At 37.9% G+C, this 25,560-nt stretch overlaps 1 protein-coding gene across 1 annotated transcript in view; it reads left to right on the forward strand.

Annotated features, from left to right (window-relative positions):
• The window catches only part of JAG2 (jagged canonical Notch ligand 2), a 68,552-nt gene that overhangs the window by 36,683 nt on the left and 6,309 nt on the right, over nt 1-25,560 (forward strand). The window contains exons 6-23 of the mRNA XM_065685272.1: nt 8,019-8,149; nt 8,533-8,652; nt 9,606-9,719; nt 10,589-10,702; nt 11,273-11,386; nt 11,944-11,990; nt 12,843-13,016; nt 15,287-15,437; nt 15,736-15,900; nt 16,500-16,613; nt 17,979-18,092; nt 18,460-18,573; nt 19,439-19,555; nt 20,601-20,628; nt 21,649-21,734; nt 23,220-23,333; nt 23,540-23,655; nt 25,297-25,542. Coding sequence (XP_065541344.1) covers nt 8,019-8,149; nt 8,533-8,652; nt 9,606-9,719; nt 10,589-10,702; nt 11,273-11,386; nt 11,944-11,990; nt 12,843-13,016; nt 15,287-15,437; nt 15,736-15,900; nt 16,500-16,613; nt 17,979-18,092; nt 18,460-18,573; nt 19,439-19,555; nt 20,601-20,628; nt 21,649-21,734; nt 23,220-23,333; nt 23,540-23,655; nt 25,297-25,542 — 2,179 coding nt within the window. The remainder of the gene's footprint in view (nt 1-8,018; nt 8,150-8,532; nt 8,653-9,605; nt 9,720-10,588; nt 10,703-11,272; nt 11,387-11,943; nt 11,991-12,842; nt 13,017-15,286; nt 15,438-15,735; nt 15,901-16,499; nt 16,614-17,978; nt 18,093-18,459; nt 18,574-19,438; nt 19,556-20,600; nt 20,629-21,648; nt 21,735-23,219; nt 23,334-23,539; nt 23,656-25,296; nt 25,543-25,560) is intronic.

A 25,560-nucleotide genomic window follows, 5' to 3' on the forward strand; every position in this document is an offset into this window, starting at 1 on the left:
AACATGGGTGTGAGATGTATGGAAATCTACTGGTGCCAATAGTTACTTGGTTGCCAAAATCTGCAGTGGCATTTATAAATAGAAAATTTGGAAAATGGTTTCAATCTTCGACTTGCATGAACATGCAGGTAACTTGAGCAATGGCTCTGAGGCTTCAGCCTAACTCTAATAGAAAAGATCTACTCTCCATGCTTTGATGTTCCAATGTAATTTAGAGCTCTTGGATTAAATGTTGTATGAAAAACATCTTAAAAATAGCTAAATGACTGCAGACTCTTAATAAAGAATACGCCATTAGCTATAACTGTACATTATCTGTTAGGCACATTCATGTAACTATTGTTTTGAGGAAGTTACAGTATTGTAAAGTTTGCCCTTCCTTTTGTTGAGCTTTCATCAAAAAAATGGAAAATAAGTTGGGGATGACCTGACATAAGTAATGATTTTGTGGTGTGGCTGGGTCTGGGTGATAGGTTTGTGTAATTATGGAGGCAGTTCAGCAAAAGTAAAAGCTTATTGATTAATGAGCAGAAATACATCCTTGAGGAAAGCAAAAGCAACATAGCTGAATCTTGCAAAGACTGGAAATTTCTATACTCTTAAAATAGTGGTTTGGGGTTGGGGTTTTTTGTTTGTCTTTTTGTTGGGGGGGGGGTGTTTTGATTTTTTTTGGGTTTTTTTAATGTTAAACCCAACCAACCTTAATCTACATCTAGACAAGTGTAATCTTTTTTTAACTTACAGTGGCAGACCAAATGGTCTTGTTTGAATTCACCAGCCCAAAGTAGTGGAAGGGTTGTCAAAGAAACAACATTGCCAAGCCATGATAATTGATGCTTATTGTATGTTATTGGTGCTTATTGTATGTTATTGCATCACCTGAAGTACTTTGTTAAATTGCATTAAACTGTCTAGAGAAGAGTGAAGTTTGATCTAATGGCTTATACCTGGCTTAGGCTCAGTCACCTTATGAAATTATCAGAGTTGAATATAAAGAAACCATAAGTGGCAGTCTCCTTCCTCAATTAAAACTGCTGACTTGAGCATGTTTGGTGCCACGCATGAACGTCAATAGGGTTAATGACTTAATCTTTCTCTTCCTTGTGATCCAGAATGGTATGGGTTTGGCAGAAGTCCACATATGCTTCATATCTGGCCTACATTGTCATATTCCTGCCAAAGGGGGGGGGGGGGGTCAAATCCCTAATACTATTCAGCTTGTGTTCAGCTTCTGGAGCTGTGGTAGGCCCTGGAAAAGGCAAGTTTTCACACAACCATAGTAAAAAAATTTCTTTAGAATGTGTAGAGTAGCTGGAATGAACTAGAAATGCAATCATTAATGGTACTCTAATGTGAAATCATGTAAGCATACATTTTAAAAAATGTTTGAAGTAAATGAATTTGTGCTTTTGAACTCTTACTCTAGAACTACTTTTGAGCTATGTAACAAAATTTAGATTTTTACAATACTGTTTTTTTTTCTTGTATGTTATTTTATTACACGTTGGGTTTGTCCTGTTGAAACAGGTTTTTCATTCTTCCTGTTTAGTGCCATGCTTTTTGTAGTTCTGTATTCCACTTTAGCCCTGCTTGTGAGGCTGATTTCTTGTGTCCAACAGTGCCTGCAGATGATGTAGGCCTCTCTAAGGGGTTTTGCTCTCTTAATCTGTCACTATGAGGGCCAGAACCTGCTCAGCTATAAATCAGTACTTTATGAGGATGCAGGAACAAAAGCTTGAGTTGCAAAAATGTGGTAGGACAAAGGGGAACAGTTTTAAACTGAAAAAGGGTAGATCTAGATCAGACATTAGGAAGAAGTTCTTTACTGTGGGGATGGTGAGGCATTGGCACAGGTTGCCCAGAAATGTTGTGGCTGCCTCATCCCTGGAAGCATTCAAGTCCAGGCTGGATGGGGCTTTGGGCAACCTGGTCTAGTGGAAGGTGTCCCTGCCCATGGCAGGGCAGTTGGACCTGGATGATCTTTAAGGTCCCTTCCAACCCTAATCTGTGATTCTATGAGCTACAACTACCTGGACTGTTGGGGTTGTTCTAGAGATCCTTTGTTAAACATTATAGGCCTGCATAGTCTTCCTATCCTTTTCAATAGGAGGCCCACCAATATCACTGTTTTATTTCTGTCTTCATGACAGTTGTGGGGGTAACATGGTTAACATGGGAAACTTTGCCTAAACTAACAACAACAAAAAAAGGCAACTGAATACTTGTAAACTTATTCTTGGGTACAAAGAGATCTGATGCTTTTGAAAGATTGTACAAGACTTACAAAAGTGGTTAGAGATTGATAAAGGAAGGAAATACAATGCCTGCTTTTAAAACCGGGAGAAAGCAAGAGATGGAGAACTTCCGTACCAGCTAGATAGATCAGCCAGTTCTACAATATGGCTTCCTTCCCCAACTGTTGCAGAATGGGATTGTAAGAAATCTCATAAGCTGCTCTGAACAATAAACTAGGAAGTCTTAAGTAGTGTGCTAGTTGCTGTGGCATCTGACCATTTAAATTTCTGCAATCTTGGATGAGCTTTGATCCCTAAGGAGCACAGGGTTATTGTCTGGCCCTACAGGAATGTACTTCATACCAGTACCTGGACATCTTCTTGTCTTCTATTTGCAAGATGCTGTATCACACCTTCAAGTTTCAGAGAGCTTGTAAAATTACTTCAGTTGCTATGTGTTGCATCATGTAAGTTCTCCTTCTTGTTATCATAACCAGTATCCTTTTATTATCACTTTCTACATCCTAGTCTTAAGCCTTCTGGGATTGTTGGCAAGTATTTTGCAAATAGACATACTAAGTTTGACAAAGAATCCCGTGTTTTGTTTCTTTATTGGTCAAGGAACTGAGGCACACTGTGCACTTGCTTCCTTGGATGGTTAGTGGGTGAGAAGGCACAGAATATACCCTAAAGGTGTATGCCTCTTCCATAGAACGTGTGAGAGTGTACAGGAAGTAAAAATATGTAATGCTTTAACTTGTGTTGATAATAGTAGGTAGTGCAGACAAATTAGAACAGTAGACCAAAGCAGTGTTGAGAACCCAATGGACATACTAAAAACACTTTAGTTCTTTTAATTTTAGAGTAGCTCTAGTCTGTTCTTGTGGACTGAACACCTGTTTGCAGCTGGAACACATTAGGTGTGCTCCTGGCATACATTGTCTTATATTACCTTAGTTTAACCTAAAAGGCATCCAATTCTTCTGTTACTGAGCAGCTCTGTGATGTGAACCAACACAACATCAACAGGAATTATAAGGCAGTTCACTTAAAAAGTATGTTCCTAGTGTGAACCAATGCAAATGTAGGCACACCCTTAGAGCCACTTACTGCAAGTTAACTGAACAATGTTTCCTTCTATGTTCAGGCTGAACAATTTTGAACCATCTCTCTGTCAACTCCTTCACAAAACTCTAAAGTACTGGAGTGAGAATGTTACCTTCCAATAGCTTCCTTTATTAGAGGAGGAAAAAGTTTGTAGGGAAAGGTTTTTATATTTTGATCTAACAAGAATGCTAGTGGTGAGAAGAAAAAATGGCAGGCTTTCAGGTAACTAAATTATTGCAGTTCATTAATGGGCATCTTTTCCTTCCCTAGTCAAAAACCTATCATGCCTATTTCAAAGGTAGGAAAGTGGGGAAAGCGCCTCTGTGATGTGTTTTAGTGAATGAGTACTGTACTAGCTGTAACACTGAATCCAAATGCTCAGAATTGTAGGATTTAACAGCTAAGCCATATTGCTGCCTGCTATGCAACAACTAATCTCTTAAAAGATTAAACAGACTTTCTTATAGTTATTTTAAGTAAATAACTAATATAAAGCTATTGTTCTGGCCTATGCGACACCATCCTGTTCACGTCATTAGAAAATTTAGTGGTTTTCCATGTAAGAGGGTTATTTCTCCCCCACCCCTTAATGATGCATTTTGCTTCTGCTCTTAATGTGTCACTGTTTTGCTTCAATTTTCCTGTGTTGAGTGTTTTGGCCACAGTTTCCACTTGAAATATGAGTGGGAGAAGCTCCCTTCAAAAAGCCTGCCTAAAAAATTATGTATAAATATGTCACGAGGACCTTCGCTTTGGCATTTGTACGATGTGCAATATGCCAGTATGTAGAACCTTTGGTAATTAAAGGCTCATACTGCACTGCCTACATCCTCTCCAGGATTTTTTTTTTTTTAATTCATTTTTAGGTCCCTTATTCTGACCTAGGCTTCAGAAATAGTTGTTGGGTTGGTTTGGTTTGGTTTTGGGTTTTTTTTTTTTTTTTTCATTTCCTTCCTTTCCTTATGTGTATTTATGCATTAAGTGCTGACAAAGCTCTGCAGCAAGGCGTACAACAGTTTGTTTAGGTATCTTCTCGTTCTAGTGTATTATGAGCCTTTTCTTAAGGCTAGCCAGAGTAGATTAGTGATTGGATGAGACCTGGAATATCAAGTTCCTTAGCTAAGCTGTCTGCACAGGAAGTTCAGGACTCTTAAATAACCAGAAGAGATTGAATGGGGAGAATAAACCATGTGTGAAGATAGTATGAAACATACAGGTTGGTTGATCATTGAGAGCACTTTAACTTTTTGCTATGTAACAGACATCTTCCCTCTGGATAAGGAGGAGTTGATGGCATGAAATGCCTGAGGGATCGTGGTTTACAATCAATCAGGATCTGGGTATGTTTCTTCTCCTGTCCATATCACTTCTGTAAGTACTACTGTAGGATTTCCCATTAAATCATAGAGTTTGGAAAAAACCTCCAGGATCATCTCGTCCCACCTCTGATCTAATTAGACCAGATTACTTAAGGTCTTATTCTTGCAAATGGTGAGTCTGTTTGCATACAGTATTTTTCCAGCACAGTTGCGGTTTCTTTGATCTCAGGACTGAAAAGTTATCTAGAAGCTTTTCTAAGGTTAACTCCTTCCACCTCCCCTTTTTCTAGCCTTGTATGTAAATTCTGATTTTCTGTTAACATCAGTGTCTCATCTAGAGGAAGATGGAATCTGTGAAGTGTGCCTGTAGAATTACCAGGATCTTCTTGGCATTCTTGGTTTCAAGATAACTAGCAATTGTTCTATTCCTATTGCACCCTCTCTGTGTTAATCCTGACCTGAAGGGATGCTTTGGTCTGGGAGCAGATGCCTGTACTTCAGCCTTCCATCAGGAAGTAACTAAACTGTAACAGTCTATTTATGGTAGCTTCTTTTGTACTGCTAATAACCCAGCAAGGGCTAAGATTAAGCCATCTCTGATTTTGTTGTGTGTGCGTTTGGTTGTAAAGACAAGTTAATGCTGATGAAGTCAGTAGAGGGGAAGGACAAAGGAAGTAGAATCTTGATTCCAATAAGTTTTCTTTGTCCGTTGAACAATAGGAATCCTTATGAATTCTCTACATTTGGCTTTCTTACTTAGTCAGATGTGAAAAATTTAGGATTGCAGAAACTTACAACAAATTATTCTCAACTGAGGGCAGGGAGGCAGGGAAGAAGTAACATTAGCCCACTGTTAACTGCACTCTCTGGCTTTTACACAAGTGGTTGTTACTTGAAAAGAAATTCTAGTTTGGTTTTCTTGTTGGCGTTGCTTTTGTCTCTGTGCCTTTTGGGTTTCTCATAGTGGGTCATTGACCTTTTTTCATCCTTGTGTCTTAGCTTGATAGTTCTCTCATAAATGACTGTGCCCATCTCTGGATTTATTTAACTTTATTGATCACATCTTGCTGTAGGGGGTGAGTTGAGATCTGTGTAAACATTATCTTTTTTAGAAGGAAGTGGGATTAAAGCTGCTCTAGCACCTGCTAATGTAGGATGCAACCAGACTTCCTGTTCAAGAGGAAATCCTAATTTACTCTTCCTTGTAAACTGAAGGCTGATCAGCTTACCACATAGTAACCTTTTGACTTGTAAACACTGTGTTCCTTTGGTCTGCTTTTAGCCTCTAGAAATTATTTCCCTCAGGCATATTGGTAACTTTAACAGTAAACTTTGTGTTGAATGTCATGAAAAAGCAGAAACACTTTTCTGCTAAACCAATTTTAATTCAGTCAAGCATACCTACAAACTCAAGTAGGTGCTTAAGATGCTTTCAGGTTCTAAGAAGGTGGCTGTGTTTTTCTTTGCACTCTTAATCACCACTGCAGTGATTAAGAGTTAAACAAAGAAACTTGTTATCCATTGGGTATGGAAAACAAACCAAGTTATTGTGATTATTTGCTTTGTGATGCAGTCTTTCAGCCCTTGAAAATGCTTGTTATATGTGGGTGGGGAGTTGGCCCTGGCTAGGATATTGTGGTGAATCACTGGCAGTACTGCCAGGTTTGGCATGGATGGAGATTTGGGTTGGAGCCAGTAAAGTGAGTTACAGTACTTTTTTTTTATTGTTTATTACCAGCCCCGAAAAGATTTTTCTGTCCTTGAGGAGGAAGGAAGAGATCAAATTTAGCAGGAGCAGTATTTGTTTCCTCTTACTGCTAATACAGCAAAAGAAAGCTGCTTCTGAAATACGGATATTCTCCAGGCTTCTGACAGCTTTGCTTAGATGAGCGATCGGAGGCCTCTGGACTAGGTATGCAGCTGAGGCTTGTCTTAGCGATCCCACAACTGTGAGGTTTTGAAGAGCAGATACTGGGACTAAGAACTCAAAGGGAGTTCTAGAACTTTATGTATATAAAAATAAGTAAAGATTGCCTTGCAAAGATCTGCATGTAGACTCCTTCTGCCTATGAAAACAGTAGAAATTTAAATATGCTGCACCATAACCTGCTCTATTGCTTCAGGGTTTGATGCAACTTACTGAAAGGGTGGAAGTGGATTGATTCTCAGGGAACCAAGACTCCATGTTTATACTTTTCCTTGTCTTCTCTTACTACACCCCAAAGAGTTAAGATTTTCTGTTCTTTTATGGTTTTCAAAGCATGTTGATAGTAGAATAATGGTGTTAAATCCAAAAGAAGTACAGTTTACTTTCTAATGCTTTTTTTTCCCCTAGGCATTAAGGCTCTACTGGCATGCATGTGCCCGATTCCCATTCAGTGTGGTTTTTATGCATCTCTTTGTTGCTACTATGGCTCTTATCTTGTTTGTAAGAAATACTATTTCAACAACAGGCATAAGGGTTTGTTGGTTTTTTTTTGGCCCAGTACAGCAAGCTTACTATCTGGTTTTTTTTTTTTTGATTAAAATGTGTGTGAAATGTACAGTAAGGGAAAAAAATCATCTGTCTGTCCTTTTTTTTTTTTTCTTTTTCCCCTGGTGTTCAGACTTTATCACCTTTCCTGTAGCATAAACAGGTACCTTTATTAGCAAAATTATCTTACAGATGACACAAAGATGCTGATCTCTGAAGAAATCTTGTATCTTATCAATTTCAACTGTTTGAAACAAATGACTTATTAATGGATTTTGTTTCTGTTCTCCTTTTTCCAAAGAGCACTTTTTTTTTTTTTAATCATGTCACTAGAGAATGCTGAGGGTATAAGAGAATAAATCTGTGAAAAGGATTCTTTTGAGGAACTTAAGTCCTGAGTAAATTGACAAGATGGCTGTGTTTCTGGCAGCCCTGGTCTTTCAAAACTAGCACTCTAGAGGAAGCTAGCAAATATCTTGAAATCTTATCTTCACAGATGTTAAAAAGCTGTAGTGCTTAATGCAGTGAGCCAGCAGTCTTCTTTTGAAAAGTAATTTCAACTTTTTTTATCTCAATCACAATTCTTGTTCTAGTGTGAGATGATTATATAAAGATGGGACTTGTGAAAGAATATGTACAGTTCTCATAACGCATAGTACTTGTTGCCATGATATGTAGTATGGTTGAGCAAAATGAGTTCCAGTAAGGATGTTCAACAGGACTAGTATGTTCCTTCTAAACAGGAGAAATAAAGTTTTGTTATCTGTTGCACATTAAGTGGTTGACCTTGTTCTTGAGAATGGTAAGTGTAGTGTTCCAAATACCTGTAATGCTGATAATTAAGCATCATGTTGCTAACTTTTAACATGTGAACTTACATCTTAGGTGCCATTATGGTTGGCAAGGACAGTTCTGTGATGAGTGTGTCCGCTACCCAGGCTGTGCTCATGGGAGCTGTAATGAACCATGGCAGTGTAACTGTGAAACCAACTGGGGTGGCCTGCTCTGTAACAAAGGTACTTAACATTAATGTACAGGAAAAATAAGTAAAGTTGCATGATTAACTGATAACTCATTAACCATTTTTTTTCTGCTAGTGTGCAACTAACTGAGTATTTCTGTGCCTAATTCTTTTATTGCAGATGGTGCTTAAACATTGTAAGTGTAAGAAGTTTAGGACAAAAGGCTTGAAATTGTCCTGACTCTTCTAACTCATGTAGTTGGCTCTTGCTTATCCTTCCCTGTTCTGTGGATAGTCATCAGGTGACAGGCTAGCTAATGGAATATGGAGATGATGTGGGTGAATGATGTTCAACCCGAAAAGGCGTCTGTTTGACTAGGAATTAAAATGGTGAGATTTGTGTTCCCTGTTGATTGATTGACACTTTTCTCTGTCCAGATCTAAATTACTGTGGAAATCATCATCCCTGCCTGAATGGTGGAACCTGTATGAATACTGAACCAGATGAATATCGCTGTGCTTGCCCAGATGGCTACTCTGGAAAGAACTGTGAAATTGGTAAGTTTTGGGTATTGCACGTATCTTCAGAAATCTGAAACTGTTTCAGGTATGGCTACATTGTAGTTGGTCAGATGGCGTTTTATGATCATTGCTGCCCATGTGTTTGGTTTTTGGTGATTTTTTTTGTTTGTTTTTTTTTTTTGGGGGGGGTGTTTTTTTTGTTTTTGTTGTTGGTTTTTTTTTTTAGTAGAGGAGCTGTTTTCTTCTCAAAAGCCAGCTTGGTTTCTGAGAAGGGAAGTGTGAAAAGTGATAGCAACAACTAGAAAGCGTTACCTAGTAAGTAATATCCTAGTAAGTAATCTTCTTGTTTCCAGAAGCTTCCTTACCTTCTGAGTGAGAAAATATCAAAAGTGATGGCATGAAACTTGTCCCTGTTCAACCTGGTTGCTTCGTGCAGTTTCTGCAAGTGTTACAGCCCTACATGGGGTGATGACAAGCAGTGCTGACTATAATTGCAAGCTCTGTTCTTTGTTGTTTCCAAGGAACAGTATTAGAATGAAGCTAAACAGACCTTTGATACTTTGAACTGCTACTACTGTTCAGACCTCTGCACTTGGCATATCTGTTTTGTCTCACAGAGCTGGGGGGGGGGGGGCGGAACAAAGTGCTGGAGGACTCTGGAGCTGTAAGTGCACAGCTGGAAGCAGTAGGCTAATGGGGAACTTCTCTAGTTCCTGAGATACCGAGATAGTGGCTTGTCTATTTTTAGGCTTTCTAGTCAGTAGATAGGAAGGATGATATGCACCTTCAGTAAAATCCTGCTTTGGGTCTCCTACTGGGAATCTTGCTCTCTGTAGGTAGGAGAGGGAGGTTTCAAACTTCCAAACGGGCACCTCTCCACTGCTCATGCTCTTAGTCATTTTTAATCAGAACACAGTTTATAACTGTAAGTTCTCCTTAACTGTTACTGGAAGAGCATTTAGGAAGAATTTCTTTTCTTCTCTTTCCAGCGGAGCATGCTTGTGTATCTAATCCCTGCGCTAATGGTGGAATTTGTCATGAAATTTCATCAGGCTTCAAGTGTCACTGCCCATCGGGGTGGAGCGGACCAACATGTGCTATTGGTGAGTGTGCGTCTTCTGATGACTGACCCATTAGGTTGGAAGGGCTGATACAGATAAATTGATAATATCATGCTCTTGGTAATGGATTTGATGGTAGTCTTTTACCTTAGTTTCCTAATGGCTGTGGTTTGGGATACTCTGCAAAAATTAAAGGTACTGTGTAGCCAGCAGTATCCATTTGATGGAGTTGAGGTCTACAGCTTATCAAAAGCACAGCTGGACCATAGCCAAAGAAATGCCCTGTTGTCAAAGTATGTAGGACAGTTTCTGACTCTAACTAAAGCAAAATCCAGAATGGATTTATTTTGAGAAATACAGAATCATAGAATGGTTTGGGTTGGAAGGGACCTTAAAGATCATCTTGTGTGGATGTGAAAGTTCTCCCCTTCTGAAAGTAATAGAAGAGTAGATTACTCACTTAAATATGTAAGTGTCTGGTTTGGAAGATGTAAACAGTAGAAATAGTAGAAACATATTGTGGTATTGGTTTGCATTTTGCCTGTGATTTGGAAAATGGGTTTTATCCATTTTTCAACAGCAACTATGCTAAACCCCTCCCCTAAAACTGGCTACTGTGTCATGACCTAGTAACATGACTGTCAACGTGTTCATCACTGGCAGATTAACTGAATCTTCTTGCTGTTTGCAGATAGGGGAAAAAGGAACTTTGAATTTTTCAAATGCAAAGATATGAAAAAAGCTTAAGTAAAAATTAGGTTAGAAATGCTAGTCTGTTCCTAAGTTTGTGCATTCTTTCCCTTAATCTCAAAATAACTTAAAACTCAAACAAAAACCCACACACAATAAGAAACAAGCAGGTTAAGCTGAGTTTTAAACCATGTAATGGAAGGCACACTTTGACTTTCCAGATATTGATGAATGCGCATCTAACCCTTGTGCTCAAGGAGGGACCTGTATTGATGGTGTTAATGCATTTGAGTGTATATGTCCACAACAGTGGATTGGAGCAACATGTCAGCTTGGTAAGTAATTGCCTTCTAAAGTTTTGGAGACAACTGCAGATAATTCCTAAATAATTATTACTAAATAATTAATAACTCTGGAAGCATTTCTGGCCTTGTTTTCACTGAAGAAAACATTGAAGATGTTTTGCTACTGGTACCGTAGCTCTGCATTAGTAGATTGAAAACCGAGAAGTTTCAAGTGAACCTGTAACTGTTTTAAGCCCCGATTTAAACTTACTTATAATAATTTTTCTAGAATGCCTGATAACTTTCCTGTTTCAAAATACAACATTGGTGGTGGTAGCTCCTGCTTCATGGTGGCAAAACAATGACTATAAGCTTATGGAAGCAAGGAAGGGATTTGCCCTGACTAACATAGTACCTTTTTGAGTTTTGTCCAAAGGAAAAGTAAAATAACATGCATGTGCTACTATAGACAAGTATGCATTAAAATCCTCCGGTATGTAAATGGTTTTATTGCCCTACCTATGTATAATATGAGCTTCTGATGCTTGGATTGCATGGGAACTTTGCTTGGTGCTGTGGTAATCTGTTTCTGGGTTTGTTCTTTATTCTCTTCTTTCACAGATGCTAATGAGTGTGAAGGGAAACCCTGTGTTAATGCTTATTCTTGCAAAAATCTCATTGGTGGATATTACTGTGACTGCATTCCAGGATGGACAGGAGTAAATTGTCATATCAGTTAGTATTTTTTTAGTATATATGTTGAACATAGGATGACTAATTATTTAAAAAAGGGTATTATGATGAACCCAGCACACATACTTACACAAGAGGAAAATACCTGTTGTCGGGGGTTTTTTAAACTTCCAGCAATGTAAATCAAAAATACTGTTAGAAAATTTATTTGGAAGTGCACTTGGTATGAGTTTAAATACACACATAACTATTAATATTAATATCTCCCTGCTCACTCAGCCTTGATTCTGAATGATGTCATATACTGATCCAATTTAAAATACTTTTTAGTTAAAATGTTAGATATGAAATTAGCTGATAGCAATTAATTAGATTTCTATTAGAGTAATAGAAATGTCATATGGAAGATGTATCTTTGTATTACATGTTTTTTTTTTTAATAAGAAATCTTTTAAGACATCAAGTATCCTTGCTTTCATTTGAAACATCTAGAAAAATCCTTCCCGAAAATAATGTGTTTCCCATTTTTATGCTAGAGATGTACCTTACAGCTTAGTGTTCCAGTATGAATTCTAATGCCTTGCATATTTTATTCATAGATATTAATGACTGTCATGGACAATGTCAACATGGAGGGACTTGTAAGGTAACTTTTGTTTATTCCATGCCATGTTGAAAATTAATCTTGTTCTTGTTAGGAATTCTTTATTTTGGAATTGCAGGTTGGTTAAATAAGGCTTAATATAAAAGTATAGTGTTCTAGCAGCCTTCCAGTATCTGCGAGGGCCTATAAGGATGCTGGGGAGGGATTCTTCTTTGCGGACTGTAGTGACAGGACAAGGGGTAATGGGTTAAAACTTAAAACAGGGGAAGTTTAGATTGGAACTGTTGGAACAAGCCCAGAGGAGGGCTGTGAGAATGATCAGGGGACTGGAGCACCTCCCGTATGAAGACAGGCTGAGACAGTTGAGGCTGTTCAGCCTCGAAGAGAGACGGCTGCATGGAGACCTCATAGCAGCCTTCTGTTATCCGAAGGGGGCCTGTGGAGATGCTGGGGAGGGCCTCTTCATTAGGTACTGTAGTGACAGGACAAGAGTAATGGGTTAAAACTTAAACAGGGGAAGTTTAGATTGGATATAAGGAGGAATTTCTTTACTGTGAGGGTGGTGAGGCACTGGAATGGGTTGCCCAGGGAAGCTGTGAATGCTCCATCCCTGGTGATATTCAAGGCCAGGTTGGACAGAGCCTTGGGTGGGATGGTTTAGTGTGAGGTGTCCCTGGGTGTGGTGGGGGGGGTGGAACTAGGTGATCTTAAGGTCCTTTCCAACCCTAACTATTCTATGATTTGCAGACTCTTGCGCCATTTCACAAAATAATTTTGCGGTGCTACTGCTGTTCACAAATCCAGAATATAGAAATAACTTGACTTCCTGTGTGCAAGTTTTATCAATAAACACATCGTTCTACTTTTTCTTTTTTTTCCTCCCCCTCTGTGAAGGATGAAGTGAATGGTTACCATTGCTTATGCCCTCGTGGTTTCACAGGAAAAAACTGTGAGATGGAAACCAATGAGTGTGAAAGCAATCCATGCCAAAATGGAGGCCGTTGCAAAGACCTGGTGAATGGCTTCAGTTGCCTGTGTTCACAAGGCTTTTCAGGAGTCTTCTGTGAGGTGAGGGCAGTGGTGACATTACTTACTGCAATACTTCTCATGGATCGAATTCTTTAGAGAAACATATCTGCAGGTTTAAATGGGAGTAACCCAAGGCTAAGGCATTACTAACTAATGTAGCTGTTACTTGATACTCTGAATAAGTAAATTTGTTGTGCAGTGCTGTCATAGTAGCTGAAACACTTGATTTTGCAGCCTGACAAAGTGCAAGTTGTTGCACATACATGTTGGCTCTCCTAAACGTTTAAGACTGCAAGTATTCCTTAAGCTTGAAACTTTTACCTTTGCAGTTTTCAGGACCTGTGTTCTTTTGCTCCACTAGAATGCTTTAGGTCTTCATCCTAATAACTCTGAAGTATATAATTGAATTACCTTCCAAGTAATCCTAGTGCTGTTGGTAAGAGCATCCAAGCAGGCAGATATTCGAGAATCGGCTCTCGCAACTTTCTTTTTGAGATCATTTTGAGAAACATGTAGTTCTAGTGCTTAAATAAGATATGAAATACTAAAGTGCTAGAGATAATTCTAGTTCTTCCTAGGGAGAACATTAGACTTTTCAATGCAAAGTTATATTGCCCAAAATGTGTACTTTCTGGCTTTCACTGATAGCCACGTTCTTCTAAGTATTATGGCTTGTGAGACAGACATCGACTGGAGACATTGGCTTGGAATTTTGTTGGATTTCTTCCAGAGTTTTTCATGGAGGACATTGGAATGACCTCTCTTAAATGTTGAAGTAATTTTATTCTGTATTTGTATTAAAGGAACAATGCTCTCATTTTATTCAAAAGGGTTGCAGATACTGACCAGAGTAATAAAACTGGTGCAGTACCTAATAGCTGATGTACCATTACATAAAGATCATAGCTTGAATGCTCTACTCTTGGCTGATTCATACCATACCATGTAATTAAAGTTTTAGCAAATCTGTTTGAATAATAGGGGGGAGTTGGCTGCTTGCCTTGTGTGTTGCAGGAAATATCTGCCATTGATTCCAGATGCTAAAGTACCAGCTACTGAACTTGCATTGCAAAGGGGAAATTTACACTAATGGAAGGAAACAAATGGAGACATCTGATAGAGGAGATCTGAGAATCTTTCTCAGACCTTAGCTATTTTGTGTAGCGTGCTTTGAATGTCCCACTTGAAAACATAAAAGAGCCATGTAAAAATCTCTCTGCAGCTGGAATTGTACATGCTGCTCTCAGTTAAAAACTTAACACTATTTATGTGCCTTCTGCTTTAATTAGCTTTGGATGTTTAACCTATTTAGCTAAGAACTACTAAAAGTAGTGAGCATATCCACCACTGGACTTAGCTTTCTCAACCTTACAGACATAAAATTATCATGAGAGATGTGAAGTAGGAAAAAATTACTGTAGGGGAAGAAGGCAATCCTTAAGAATAACAACTTGGAGGAAAGATAGCGTGATGTAACTATATCCCTTTTGAGGCTGCTTTGTGGATTTTGAGGCTAATTTAGGGCATCGACAGTGATCTTGTATGTCAATCTAAGATGTAGGAGAAGCAGGATTGCTTTATAGCAGTTTGTCTATTTTAAGGATGATATTATGAAAGCTAGGTTTAAATTTTACTTTTTGAATCAGATGGTAAGAAGTATTTAAAATATACTTAGTATTTCTGTGTGTAAATCGTTATGATGATAGTATTTGTAAGAATAAGGCCCCTGAGCAGCTTGGTCTAACTAGAGCTGCTTTGAGGAGGAGGTAGGAAGTAGCTGACCTCTAGAGGTCCCTTCCAAGTTGTGTGGTTCTATAATCTGTGTGTTACTTGAGGTGGAAGGAGAAGTTCCTGTGGAGAACAGGATTTATTGTTTGGTAGGATTTTTGTGTTCTATGTATTTTAAATGTGTTGCAGACACAAAGTTGACAAGTGCATTTCTATTTAACTTGCATTATAGCACTTAGTATGTAGGTGTGAAGGACAGAGAAGTGACTTGTAATGATCCAGAATCATCACAGTAAGATGTCTTTTCATGGCTTGTTCTTTGCTAAGTTATTGCAAATGTGCTTATTCATCCTCCTGCAAAGGAATGTTGTCTTAGGAGTGTCGGAAATGCTCTATATTAGGATTGACTAAAGTAACCTGAAATTTCTCTGTTGCAGGATGGAATGTAATACATATGATTCATTAACCTTAAAACTTGAGGTTCCTTGTACGTTAGCTTCATCTGCATCTTTGGCGCACAGATAATGATGCTTGCTCCTGGGAAATGAAGCAGCTGGTGCTAACTGTGGCCTCTCTTACAGATGGATATTGATTTCTGTGAACCTAACCCTTGCCAGAATGGGGCTAAATGCTATGATCTGGGAGGAGATTATTACTGTGCCTGCCCTGATGACTATGATGGAAAGAATTGTTCTCATCTCAAGGACCACTGCAAGAACAATTCTTGTAAAGGTACCTGCTGTTTTCCAGAAACCTGTCTTAATGTATTAGTGGTACATCAAAAAGGTAGTACTTCTGGGAACAGCTTAATGCAGAAACATTTTTGTTGTACTCACTTGGACTTTCTGGAAGTGAGGCAGCCAGAAGAAATGCTTGTAGCCATCCTAAGTTTTAAAGAGGTAGAGGGTAACTTAAACTTGAACATAGCTCTTAAATTGTGATAAGTCCTAATTTTTGGTTGACATTTTAAAAAGTAAAGACTGAATGGTGATGCAGATTAATAGTCTGATGGTGTACTTCTCATTCTTAGTAATAGACAGCTGTACAATAGAAGTCTTCACTAATGCTACCCAAGAAGGAATCCGTTTCATTTCATCTAATGTTTGTGGGCCTCATGGACAGTGCATTAGTCAGCCAGGAGGGAATTTTACTTGTGCCTGTGAAAGAGGTTTTACTGGAATATACTGTCATGAAAGTAAGTAAGAATTTCTTTTAGATTATTTTGTTGCTGTAAAACTCTATTTTTTGCTATGAAGCTTTACGATATAAACTTGAAACATCAAGGCTTTAAAATTTTGTGTAGAGCATTGTTTCAGATGTACTGCTTGAAATCCCTTTATTTTTTTATTCTGGTAACAGTTATCTCATCTCTGTAGTGGTCTATACTTCCTCTGTGAAGGAAAACTGGTTTTAGTCCAACTTGGATGTGGATTTGTCTGTACCCATTACCTTTATGTACAGTCTTAAAAGAAGCCATGTTTTTTTCCAATATGGGAATGATGCAGAAGGGACAGACACATTAACAGCACAGCTTAGGAGCATGTGTATTGCTGTTCCAGGTATTTTTTTGAACACCTGGATACTTTTGCCAGGTAAACTTAATGCTTTGGTTCAACTTGATATGTGAAAGAAAATCTAGAAGCCTTACCAGGCTTGAAAACAGATGTTTGAGTTGTTCTAATGGATGTACAAATGGAGTATAACTTTGCTCCTTTTCCTAGAGACCCAAGTGTGGATAATACCTCTAGGTAGGTGAAGACAGGCTATGAGCAATAATTGTTGACTTTGTCATAGATATCAATGATTGTCTTGGAAAACCTTGCAAGAATGGTGGAACATGCATCGATGAAGTTGATTCATTTAGATGTTTCTGCTCAAGTGGCTGGGAAGGAGAGTTGTGCGACACGAGTGAGTACTGCTAAGCATAACAGGGTCAAATATTAACAGTTTTGCTGTAAGTTAGTGATGGTTGGCACATTAATAATAATAATGAGGTAGGTTCTCTGTTCTGTAATTACAGACTACCCAGTGTTGTTTTCAGAATATTTTTGGGTAGCAGCTCTAAAAGTCCTTTAACAGGAACGTAACCTGTTTCTTGGTTACAGTACAAGAGATCTCAGGAGGAGAGAATTGCTTTTTTTTTTTTTCTTGAGAAGCAAAAGTGAATATACCCCGTTAGGGGTCTACTCATACTGCTTTTATTGCTTTAAGGATATATACTTTTTAGTACTTCCTGTATGCAAAAGTTTGTCCCTTACCAAATCTACTCATACATAGTAGTTTCCAAACTTGAAAAGTTTTTTTGCTTTTAAGCCAGTTTAAGCTATAATGTGCTATCACCTTACTGAAGGAATTTATAATTTCATATCTATTCCTTTAGTAAGAAAATAGCTGAAGCCTGCATTTTTACTTTATGTCATGAGTCAGTGTTTTGTAGTCTGGGTTTTGTGGAAGCAGGCTTTTATTCTTGCTGCCCTGGCTTGAGACATATTGGGCCCCAGCTGACAGAGAAGTGTACTAGGCCAGTTCATGGTTAAGTTACTCTGAGGAAACTGCAGTTGGTTCTTTTTGTACTCTGAATGAAGCTGCTTCTAAAACATGACCACAAGGACTTGCTGAGATGTTATTATAGGACATGTACCAATAAGACATGAAATAAGGACTGAGAAGCTTTTGACAGGTGTCACTATCAGAGAAGAGGTTTTTCTGTGGTTTAGATGAAGTTTGGCCTGGAAAAAATGTTCTACCTATTAAAATGTTTGTCTCAAGTAAGGAGAACTTTCTCTAAAATCCATGTATGTGTTTAATGCATGCATTTGTTTAACATGTATACACATATATATATGTGTGTATATGGTTAAGCTATCTAAACGGCATTTTCTCTGTGTGTTAGGCACAAAGTGGGACAGGGGGACTTCACTGCCTCATGTGGATGTCCTGGGTTGGGGCTCCTCTTCCAGGACTTTGTGATCCCTACTAGAAAGTTTTCTCTGAAGTGCAGAATATGGCTCTTTGGAAAAACAAATTACTCTACTAAGAAGCTGCAGTGAATAATACTTTTTCTCCTAAGCTGTCAAAGAATCTTTCATAATTCATGTTGTTCTGTATTAAGTCAGAGGTTTTTTTCCTCGGTTATGTAAAGATAACCCCATAACAATTAGGAATGCTCTTCTTAAATAGTACACAATTTATTGTCTTTATAAATGAGTATTTCATATTTTCTCACAGCCTTGGCTAGGCTGGATCATCTAATTTGAATAACTCGTTTTCTAGATTTCAATGACTGTTCTCCTAACCCGTGTCACAACGGTGGCCGATGCATTGATTTAGTAAATGACTTCTATTGTGAGTGTAAGAATGACTGGAAAGGCAAAACTTGCCATTCACGTAAGTGTTCTTTACTTTGATCTTTAGTTTAGCCAAAGGTTTGTTTTCTTTCTTCTCATGAGACAAGAGTTCCTGAAATTTAAAATAAAACAATTGCACTGAAATAATACGCATATTTTCATTACCTCTTCCAGTTTCCCAGCAACAAAAAGGAACATTTAAAAAACCTATTCCTTCATATAGTGAAATAGCGTTGTAAGAGATGCCTTAGATTTAGCTCTTTTGGTTGTTTACTGTGATACAGCAAGTGGAACTATGCATTTCTAGTTGCATTTAAATATGAAAAGTAATTTTGTGATTAACATGTACCTGGTCTTAAAATTTAGCAACACTATGGAAATTGAAAATGCTTTGTTGTGATGTATAGGTGACTACCAGTGTGACGCAAATACTTGTAGCAATGGTGGAACATGCTATGATGATGGAGATACATTCCGCTGTTCATGTCCTCCAGAATGGATAGGAAGCACCTGCAACACTGGTAAGCTTTTAAAATTGTCTACAGATCAAGGCAGAAGAAGTAGAGAAGTGTTTAAGTAATGCCTATTTAGTAAATAGGCACACTGTTGTTCTAGCTGTTCCAGTTGGCTGGTGACTGAGGTTTAGAGTAATTTCTTCCACTCACCTGTTGTGATACTGATTTTCAGGAAACTGTTCTCTTCAGGCTGTTTACAGGGTCTTTTACATATCTTCTAAGCAGATTTGGAACACCTGTGTCTTGTCTTCTGTTAGTCTTTAGAGACCATGTGTAAAAGTTTCCTTAGGAGCTTATGTCTCCTGTTTTGCTTGAAGGTTCATAATGTGCATAAGTTTGTGACTGAGAAGCTTATGAGCAGGCAGACTTGGGAGAAACAAAATGAAGTGGTTCTTGGGGACTTCCAGAGTTACTGCTTGCTGTAGGGAGCTACTCTTGATCTTTTTGAGGTTTGAATGTAGTCTCCATGATACATTTTTCTGAATATGAAACTTCCATCAGGACCAACAAGTTGGATGAAGCTGACTTAGTAGGGGTACTAAAGAGATTTTTAGATGCAATTGAAACATTCAATCAAAATCTGAACTTTAACTCACTGCTGAAGTAAGAATGTAGCAGTATTTGAAAGATGTTTAGACAGATGGGGAAAACTAGATAATGTCTTTTTATGAAACTTCATGGTTCAATTAAACTATTGAATTGAAATGATGGTGAGAGGTGTGATGTGAGAATGTATGGAGTCTTTTAATTGTCCTGTAAGTCTTGCACTGTTGACTTAAATGTTGCTCAGGATTGTGGTATTAACATATCCAGATGATAAATATAATTTATTTTCTGTGCTAAATAGATTTTTTTTTTTCTCCTTTCAAAGCTAAAAACAGCAGCTGTATTCCAAACCCTTGTATGAATGGTGGAACATGTGTTGGCAGTGGAGATTCCTTTTCTTGCATCTGTAAAGAAGGATGGGAAGGACGCACATGCACACAGAGTAAGGCTTTTCTCCTTTCTTCCCCCGAATTCCCCTGTGCTATTAGGAGTGTCTGGCACAAAGCTGTTAACTGAAGCAAAGCAAGTTTACAGTGTTCACGTGCCAAAATATCTGAATCATTCAGGGTGGGAGGTAGGTAAAGATGATGATGCTCAAGTAATGAATGAAGAACTTGTCATGATTTTTTTTGTACTTAGTCTGTGCCAAAATAAAACTTTTAGCCTTTCTACAGAAATACAAATTTTTGGAAACGTGCAGAGTAAAAAAAAAAACGTCCTTATAGAAATACTAATTTTAATAATGAAAACTATGTAGGAAGGCAGGCAATAGTGTATATTTCATCATTTTCTGAGTTTAGAAATTAATTACTTTGACATACTAATCCAATTATTTGGTTAGGTGGAGTAAAGCCTGCAACTTCTATTACTGTTGGGGAATTTTTCTGTTGCTTTTTTTGGGGAGTGTGGTTTTGTTTGTTTGCTTTTTCTCATGGTGTAATATTAAGTGGGAGTGGGGAAGTCTAAATTTGAGCTCTGTTTTTGCTCTGAGTCTGTTGTGATATTACTGTTGTATTGACGTATGCCCCAGTTACCTGTTTTAAAGCTGACCAGTCTTAAGTATAAATGCTAACAATGAATCTGGAGCAGTTTATAATGGGAAAGATTTGTTTAAGAAATCTGGCTAGTTCCATATACATTACGTATGAAGTGCCAAAGCAGCAGTAATTCTTTAGAAAGCTTTTAGAGCCTGGTTGAATTACCCACTACCAATGCAACCAGTACCTTTTTTTATTTGTTATGTTGCCATCATGCTGCCTATCAAGATTGTGCTGTTGATATATCAAAATACAATGAAGTTGTGAAGTCTGGTATTTGTCAGTCTATTCATAAATGTTAAGGTCTGTTAGGTCTAATTGAACTTTCTTGGTAAGTGTGGAAGAAAATGTTTATTTCTGTATTGGTCTTCTTTGCTTTCCTGAGCTATAATATATTAGATAATAAATATGCCACTAGTTATGTTAGCTTGTATTATTCTTTTTTTATAGATACCAATGACTGCAACCCCCATCCATGGTAAGTATGCAAACTTCAGTTCTGTACCTACTGTGGAAAATAAAAGTGAGCGCTGTAATATGGATTCCTATACCAGATTAGAACTCTGTCCAAAAATAATTGAAGCCAACCTGTGTAAAAAAAATCTTCAAACATCTTTTTTTGCCATGTCTTATTTATTCCTTGGCAGAAAAAAGAAGACTACAAAACAATCCTACTTGATTCATGTGAACAGGAGAAAGTATTTAGTGCTGTCTTTGTGCCAGAGTAAATTACTGTGATGTGAAATGAATGAGACTTGTGAACATCTCAAGCACCTGCATCTCAGTTTTATAATAAAAAATAAGAAATTAAAACCTGTTAGTTTAAATAATTTTAGATAATATAAAAATGTCCTGCTAGATCAAATCTTATGTATAAATATGTTTTAAACCCAAAATTTTCTGGAATATGCAATGGGAGTATTTTAAAAAGAAGTTGATATTACAGTTGTAGGGGAAAAATGTGGATGAAGAGAACCAGCTACCTTATCTTTCCCCATCATCCATTCTGATGCAGTAACCTGTACTTCATATATTAAAGAACCAACCTTGCATAAGCTTAGGCTTTTTCCATATTCACTTTACAGTGAGGTTTTATCTCCTTGAGTTCTGTTAATACACTTCCCCTCCCCATGCATGCACTTTTATAGAAAATTATTGCTGTTCTAACAGGTGACTAAGACATACTGTTTATACAACATTATGCTTTCTTTATTGATGGAAATAGACCATCCCCCTAAACAGCACCAGGAAGGTTTAATTAACAAAGCTTTAATTAGAGACCAGTGAAATGATGCAGAAGGCTTATTAAGTAGACTTATATTCTGAATTAGCAAGGACTTTTTAATTCTTTGTTGAATAGTGAGAAAGTACATGAGGAGGGACAATAGAAATTTGCATTTAAACATACCACATGAGAATTGTCATTTTTGCTCATCTTTAGACCAGTGAATCTATCCTGTGAACGCTTTGTGTAATAATAGGTTTGTTACTTTTGCAGTTACAATGGAGGCATCTGTGTTGATGGTGTGAATTGGTTTCGATGTGAATGTGCACCTGGGTTTGCTGGCCCTGACTGCAGAATTAGTAAGTACCTGTGTGGGTAAAGACCTCAAAGGCTGTACTATTCTGATGCACAAATTGGAAAGAATGTCCTGTGACCCTTTTTGCGTTAAGTTGGCTAAATTCTAAATATTGAAGCAGAACCCACCTGTCAGTGAGCCGGGTACTGATACTTGTAAATAATGGCAGGTTATTTTCCTTTCTTCATGTCACTAAATGGAACTGAAATGAGTTGGCTTAAAAAGCTTGGATTTTGCTGGATTTCGTTTGACAATTCTGAAGGTTCTGGGGTACTGACTTCATAAAAGTTTAAGTATTCTTCTTGATAAGCAACTTATTACAGAAGTTAAAGAAGAATATGGCCAGGTGTTCCATTTGACATTAGAAACTGAAATACACTGAGACACCTCAAATGAAAACAAACATCAGGAGTGTTGTGCTGGCATGTGAATAACAGAGAAGTGTATGGTGAAGGTCCTTCAAAGCTATAAAATCTGTTACACTTCTGAAGGAAGCTAGAATAGAACCAAAAGCCCTTCCTCAACCATTTGGTATTTTCTGTTGCTGATATGGGTGACAGTTGGACTACAACATTTATCATGATCGCTTTCTAATTCCAGTTCTTTAAACACAGAAGATGAGCTGATGCCATGCATCAGTCAAGAACTGGTGTTTAAACAGGTTTTGAGGGACTAGAGTGGGCCTTCATTTACAATGGAAGGAAGCCTTTCAAAAGATGTTTTGCAAGCGAATGATTGTTTGAAAACAAAGTAGTTGGTGCTGGTGGCTTACAACTTGACAGGTTGGTTTCTGTTGCCTTTGTTGGTAAACTGTTGCATAAATTACTATTGGTCACTTCCTCAGGATAACACCACATTGCTGTGCATTTGAATGAACTATGCTTCCTTGCCTCTTTCAATAGATTGCTATGCCCAAATCTCTGAATCTTTGAATATTTTTGTTTGTTTAGGCTTTTGTGCCAACTGTATGTATTAATCTACTCACTGTTTCATGGTTATTAAGAAAAAAGTAACATCAAACGTCTTTTACAAACTAAACTATTACTTCTTCCTTATGGTGAAGGGTCACTTCTTTTGAGCATTTTTGAGCCAATTCATTGTTCAGTTCTTGCATTGTGATAACTTCCTGAAAGCATGTGCTTTTCTAAGAAGCCTAAATGTCTTGAGATTGGTGCCAGAACAAGATGTGGGACTTAATTTCTGTACCTGAGTGTGGAGAAGACATTAGCACCTTCAACTGTCCAATACCTCTGCTCTGAAATGAGTCAGCATATGACTGCTGATTTGATTGCCAGAACCTCAGGGTGCAGTTATGAGAAATCTGTTAGGTTACTGCTGAAATGGTAGAGCTGTCCAATTAGGGGATTAATTCTGAAGCTCAACTGCCTTTTGCTTATTAAGAAAGCAGGTATTACCAGATTACATCTCCGTAAATGTTTAATTACAATGTTCTATGCCCTTGCCATTGAGTTTTACCTACTTTCTTCAGATATCGATGAATGCCAGTCTTCGCCTTGTGGATATGGTGCCACTTGTATAGATGAAATAAATGGATACCGATGCACTTGTCCTCCTGGAAGAATTGGTCCTAGGTGCCAAGAAGGTATTCCTATATCTACTATCAATCTTTACCCCAAACCCAGTAGGGTACAGTATAGCCAGTACAGAGTTTACACAGAGTAGTCTGATGTGGAAGAAACAGTAGCTAGTATTTTTTTTATTTTATTTAAATTTGTATAACTTCAGTAACTCGTAGTGGTGAAGTGTCTGAATGAGTGTCTGAATGTTCCCTTTTGGGTTTTTTCCTAGTGATTGGAATTGGGAAGCCATGCTGGCTTAAGGGAATGACATTTCCCCATGGCAGCAGGTGGGATCAAGAATGCAACAACTGCCACTGTTTGGATGGCCGTATTGACTGCACCAAGGTAGGTGTTTTGAGCAGTTTTCTTAGATCCTTCTGGCTGAAAGAGGCTGAGTGTTCTTCATGCACAAGTTAATCTGTGTGTCCCAAACTGCCTCTAAAAAAAAAAAAAAAATAATCTAATGACTTCCTGTAAAAAATACTTGTGGGATTGTCTCTAATCATAAACTGTCCTACTCTCTACCTGCTAGAACAGGTGGTCTAAAAGCAGAAAGGCACTTTTGCAGAAAAGGAAGTATGAACTGGAGTGGAATAATGATCTTTGAAAGGATAATGACTGACTCTGCTAAATCTTTGCAAATGCAGTTTTAGAGCTCCTAATTTTGTGAAACATTAGTTCCAAGGTAAAGAACATGTAGGCAGGAAAGTAGTTTCAGCGGCTAATAGTTGTCTTTTTGTATTATGTTTCAGAAGGTTTATGAATTGACAAATGGCAACTGTTGTGTATTTATTCTTTTCTGTATTTATTATGAACTGTATCCTGGTGGTTGTGACTTAGAAAAAATCAGACTAGCCTAAATGCAGATTGAACATGTTAATATGTGCTCCAAGCCTTTCAGCTCTCCTGAGCTAGGCTTTCTCAGTGCATTTGTGGTACCTGTGCAGCTTTACGTCACAGATGTAGAGAGACAAGATCAATGCTGCGGACAAGTTGTAAGGCTAAATGGGTGGCTCTAGATGAGCAGAAATAGCACTTGGAACACTGCCTCACACGACAGTCTCCCACATTTCACTGGAAGCACCAGTTTAAAAACCTCTGGGTCTTACTATTATTCTATCCAGCCTTAATCTACTTTGTTTAGCTAGGTGTGCACTGTAGGTAAAGTTATAACTAAATCTCGCAGTTAGTCATTTAGAAACATTATTTTAGACCCTTTGTGGTGTTGTGATTTCAAGTTTGAGATATCTTCAGAAGATAACAGTACATGAAGGTAACTAGAATCTCAGAAATGTTTGTGTGGTAAATATGGGCAACTTGCCCATATGTGTGATGTTTGGTTCTTTCATGGAACAAACATGATTTCTCACTGACAATTGTGCTTTAAGAAATCCGTAAGTACCCAAACTAATAGCTGTATAGAATTACTGTGTAGAATCTTCAAGGTTACATCATGAAATGGAGCTATGTTTGGAAGCTTGCTACACCTCAGTAACTTGGTACCAGCATACTGTTTTCTTTTCGGAGAGTGGTTGAAATGATGGTGCTTATCACCAACGTGCATCAGCTCTTAATATCTTCGGTGTTCTGTGGCAAGGATCGCAGTATAGATGTTGAAGAGAAATTAATTCTTTTGGAGAGGTGTTTCTCTTTCTAGGTTATAGAAGCTTAGATGACTAGTTTAAAATAAATGCTTGAACTTCTGTATAACTGTTATGGGGGACAAATCCATAAGCTTCCAAGGAGATATGGCCAGTCAGTGATGTTTTGGGCAATTTTTACAGTTTTCACTCTTTTGTCCATACAGCGTATCTTTGTGCAAGAGCAACTCCATCTCCTACTAAGACTGCAGCAGTACTGAAATAGATTATTTTTTTTCTTTTACAGTCAGTAGTAGATCATGACCATTTTATGAGAATGGGTTATTTTGATTTGATGTATAAATGCAATTAACTGCAACAGTACTTTGTTCTTTTTAATTTCTAGGTGTGGTGTGGGAAAAAGCCTTGTCTGTTACACAGGCACTGGGATAATTCAAATAACCAGTGTCCCATGGGTCAAGAATGCCGGGAGAAGTATATGAAATGTTTTCAGCCGCCATGCACGGACTGGGGAGAATGCAGTGCCTCTGAACCTCTGCCTGCCAATATCAAGTGTCTGCCTAATTCTGGGTACTTGGATAATGACTGTGCTAGAATTACTTTAATTTTTAATGGAGACAAAGTCCCCCAGGTGAGGGCAAAATTGTGA

This window comes from Lathamus discolor, chromosome 6 (genome assembly GCF_037157495.1).
Source record: "Lathamus discolor isolate bLatDis1 chromosome 6, bLatDis1.hap1, whole genome shotgun sequence".
Taxonomy (NCBI): domain Eukaryota; kingdom Metazoa; phylum Chordata; class Aves; order Psittaciformes; family Psittacidae; genus Lathamus; species Lathamus discolor.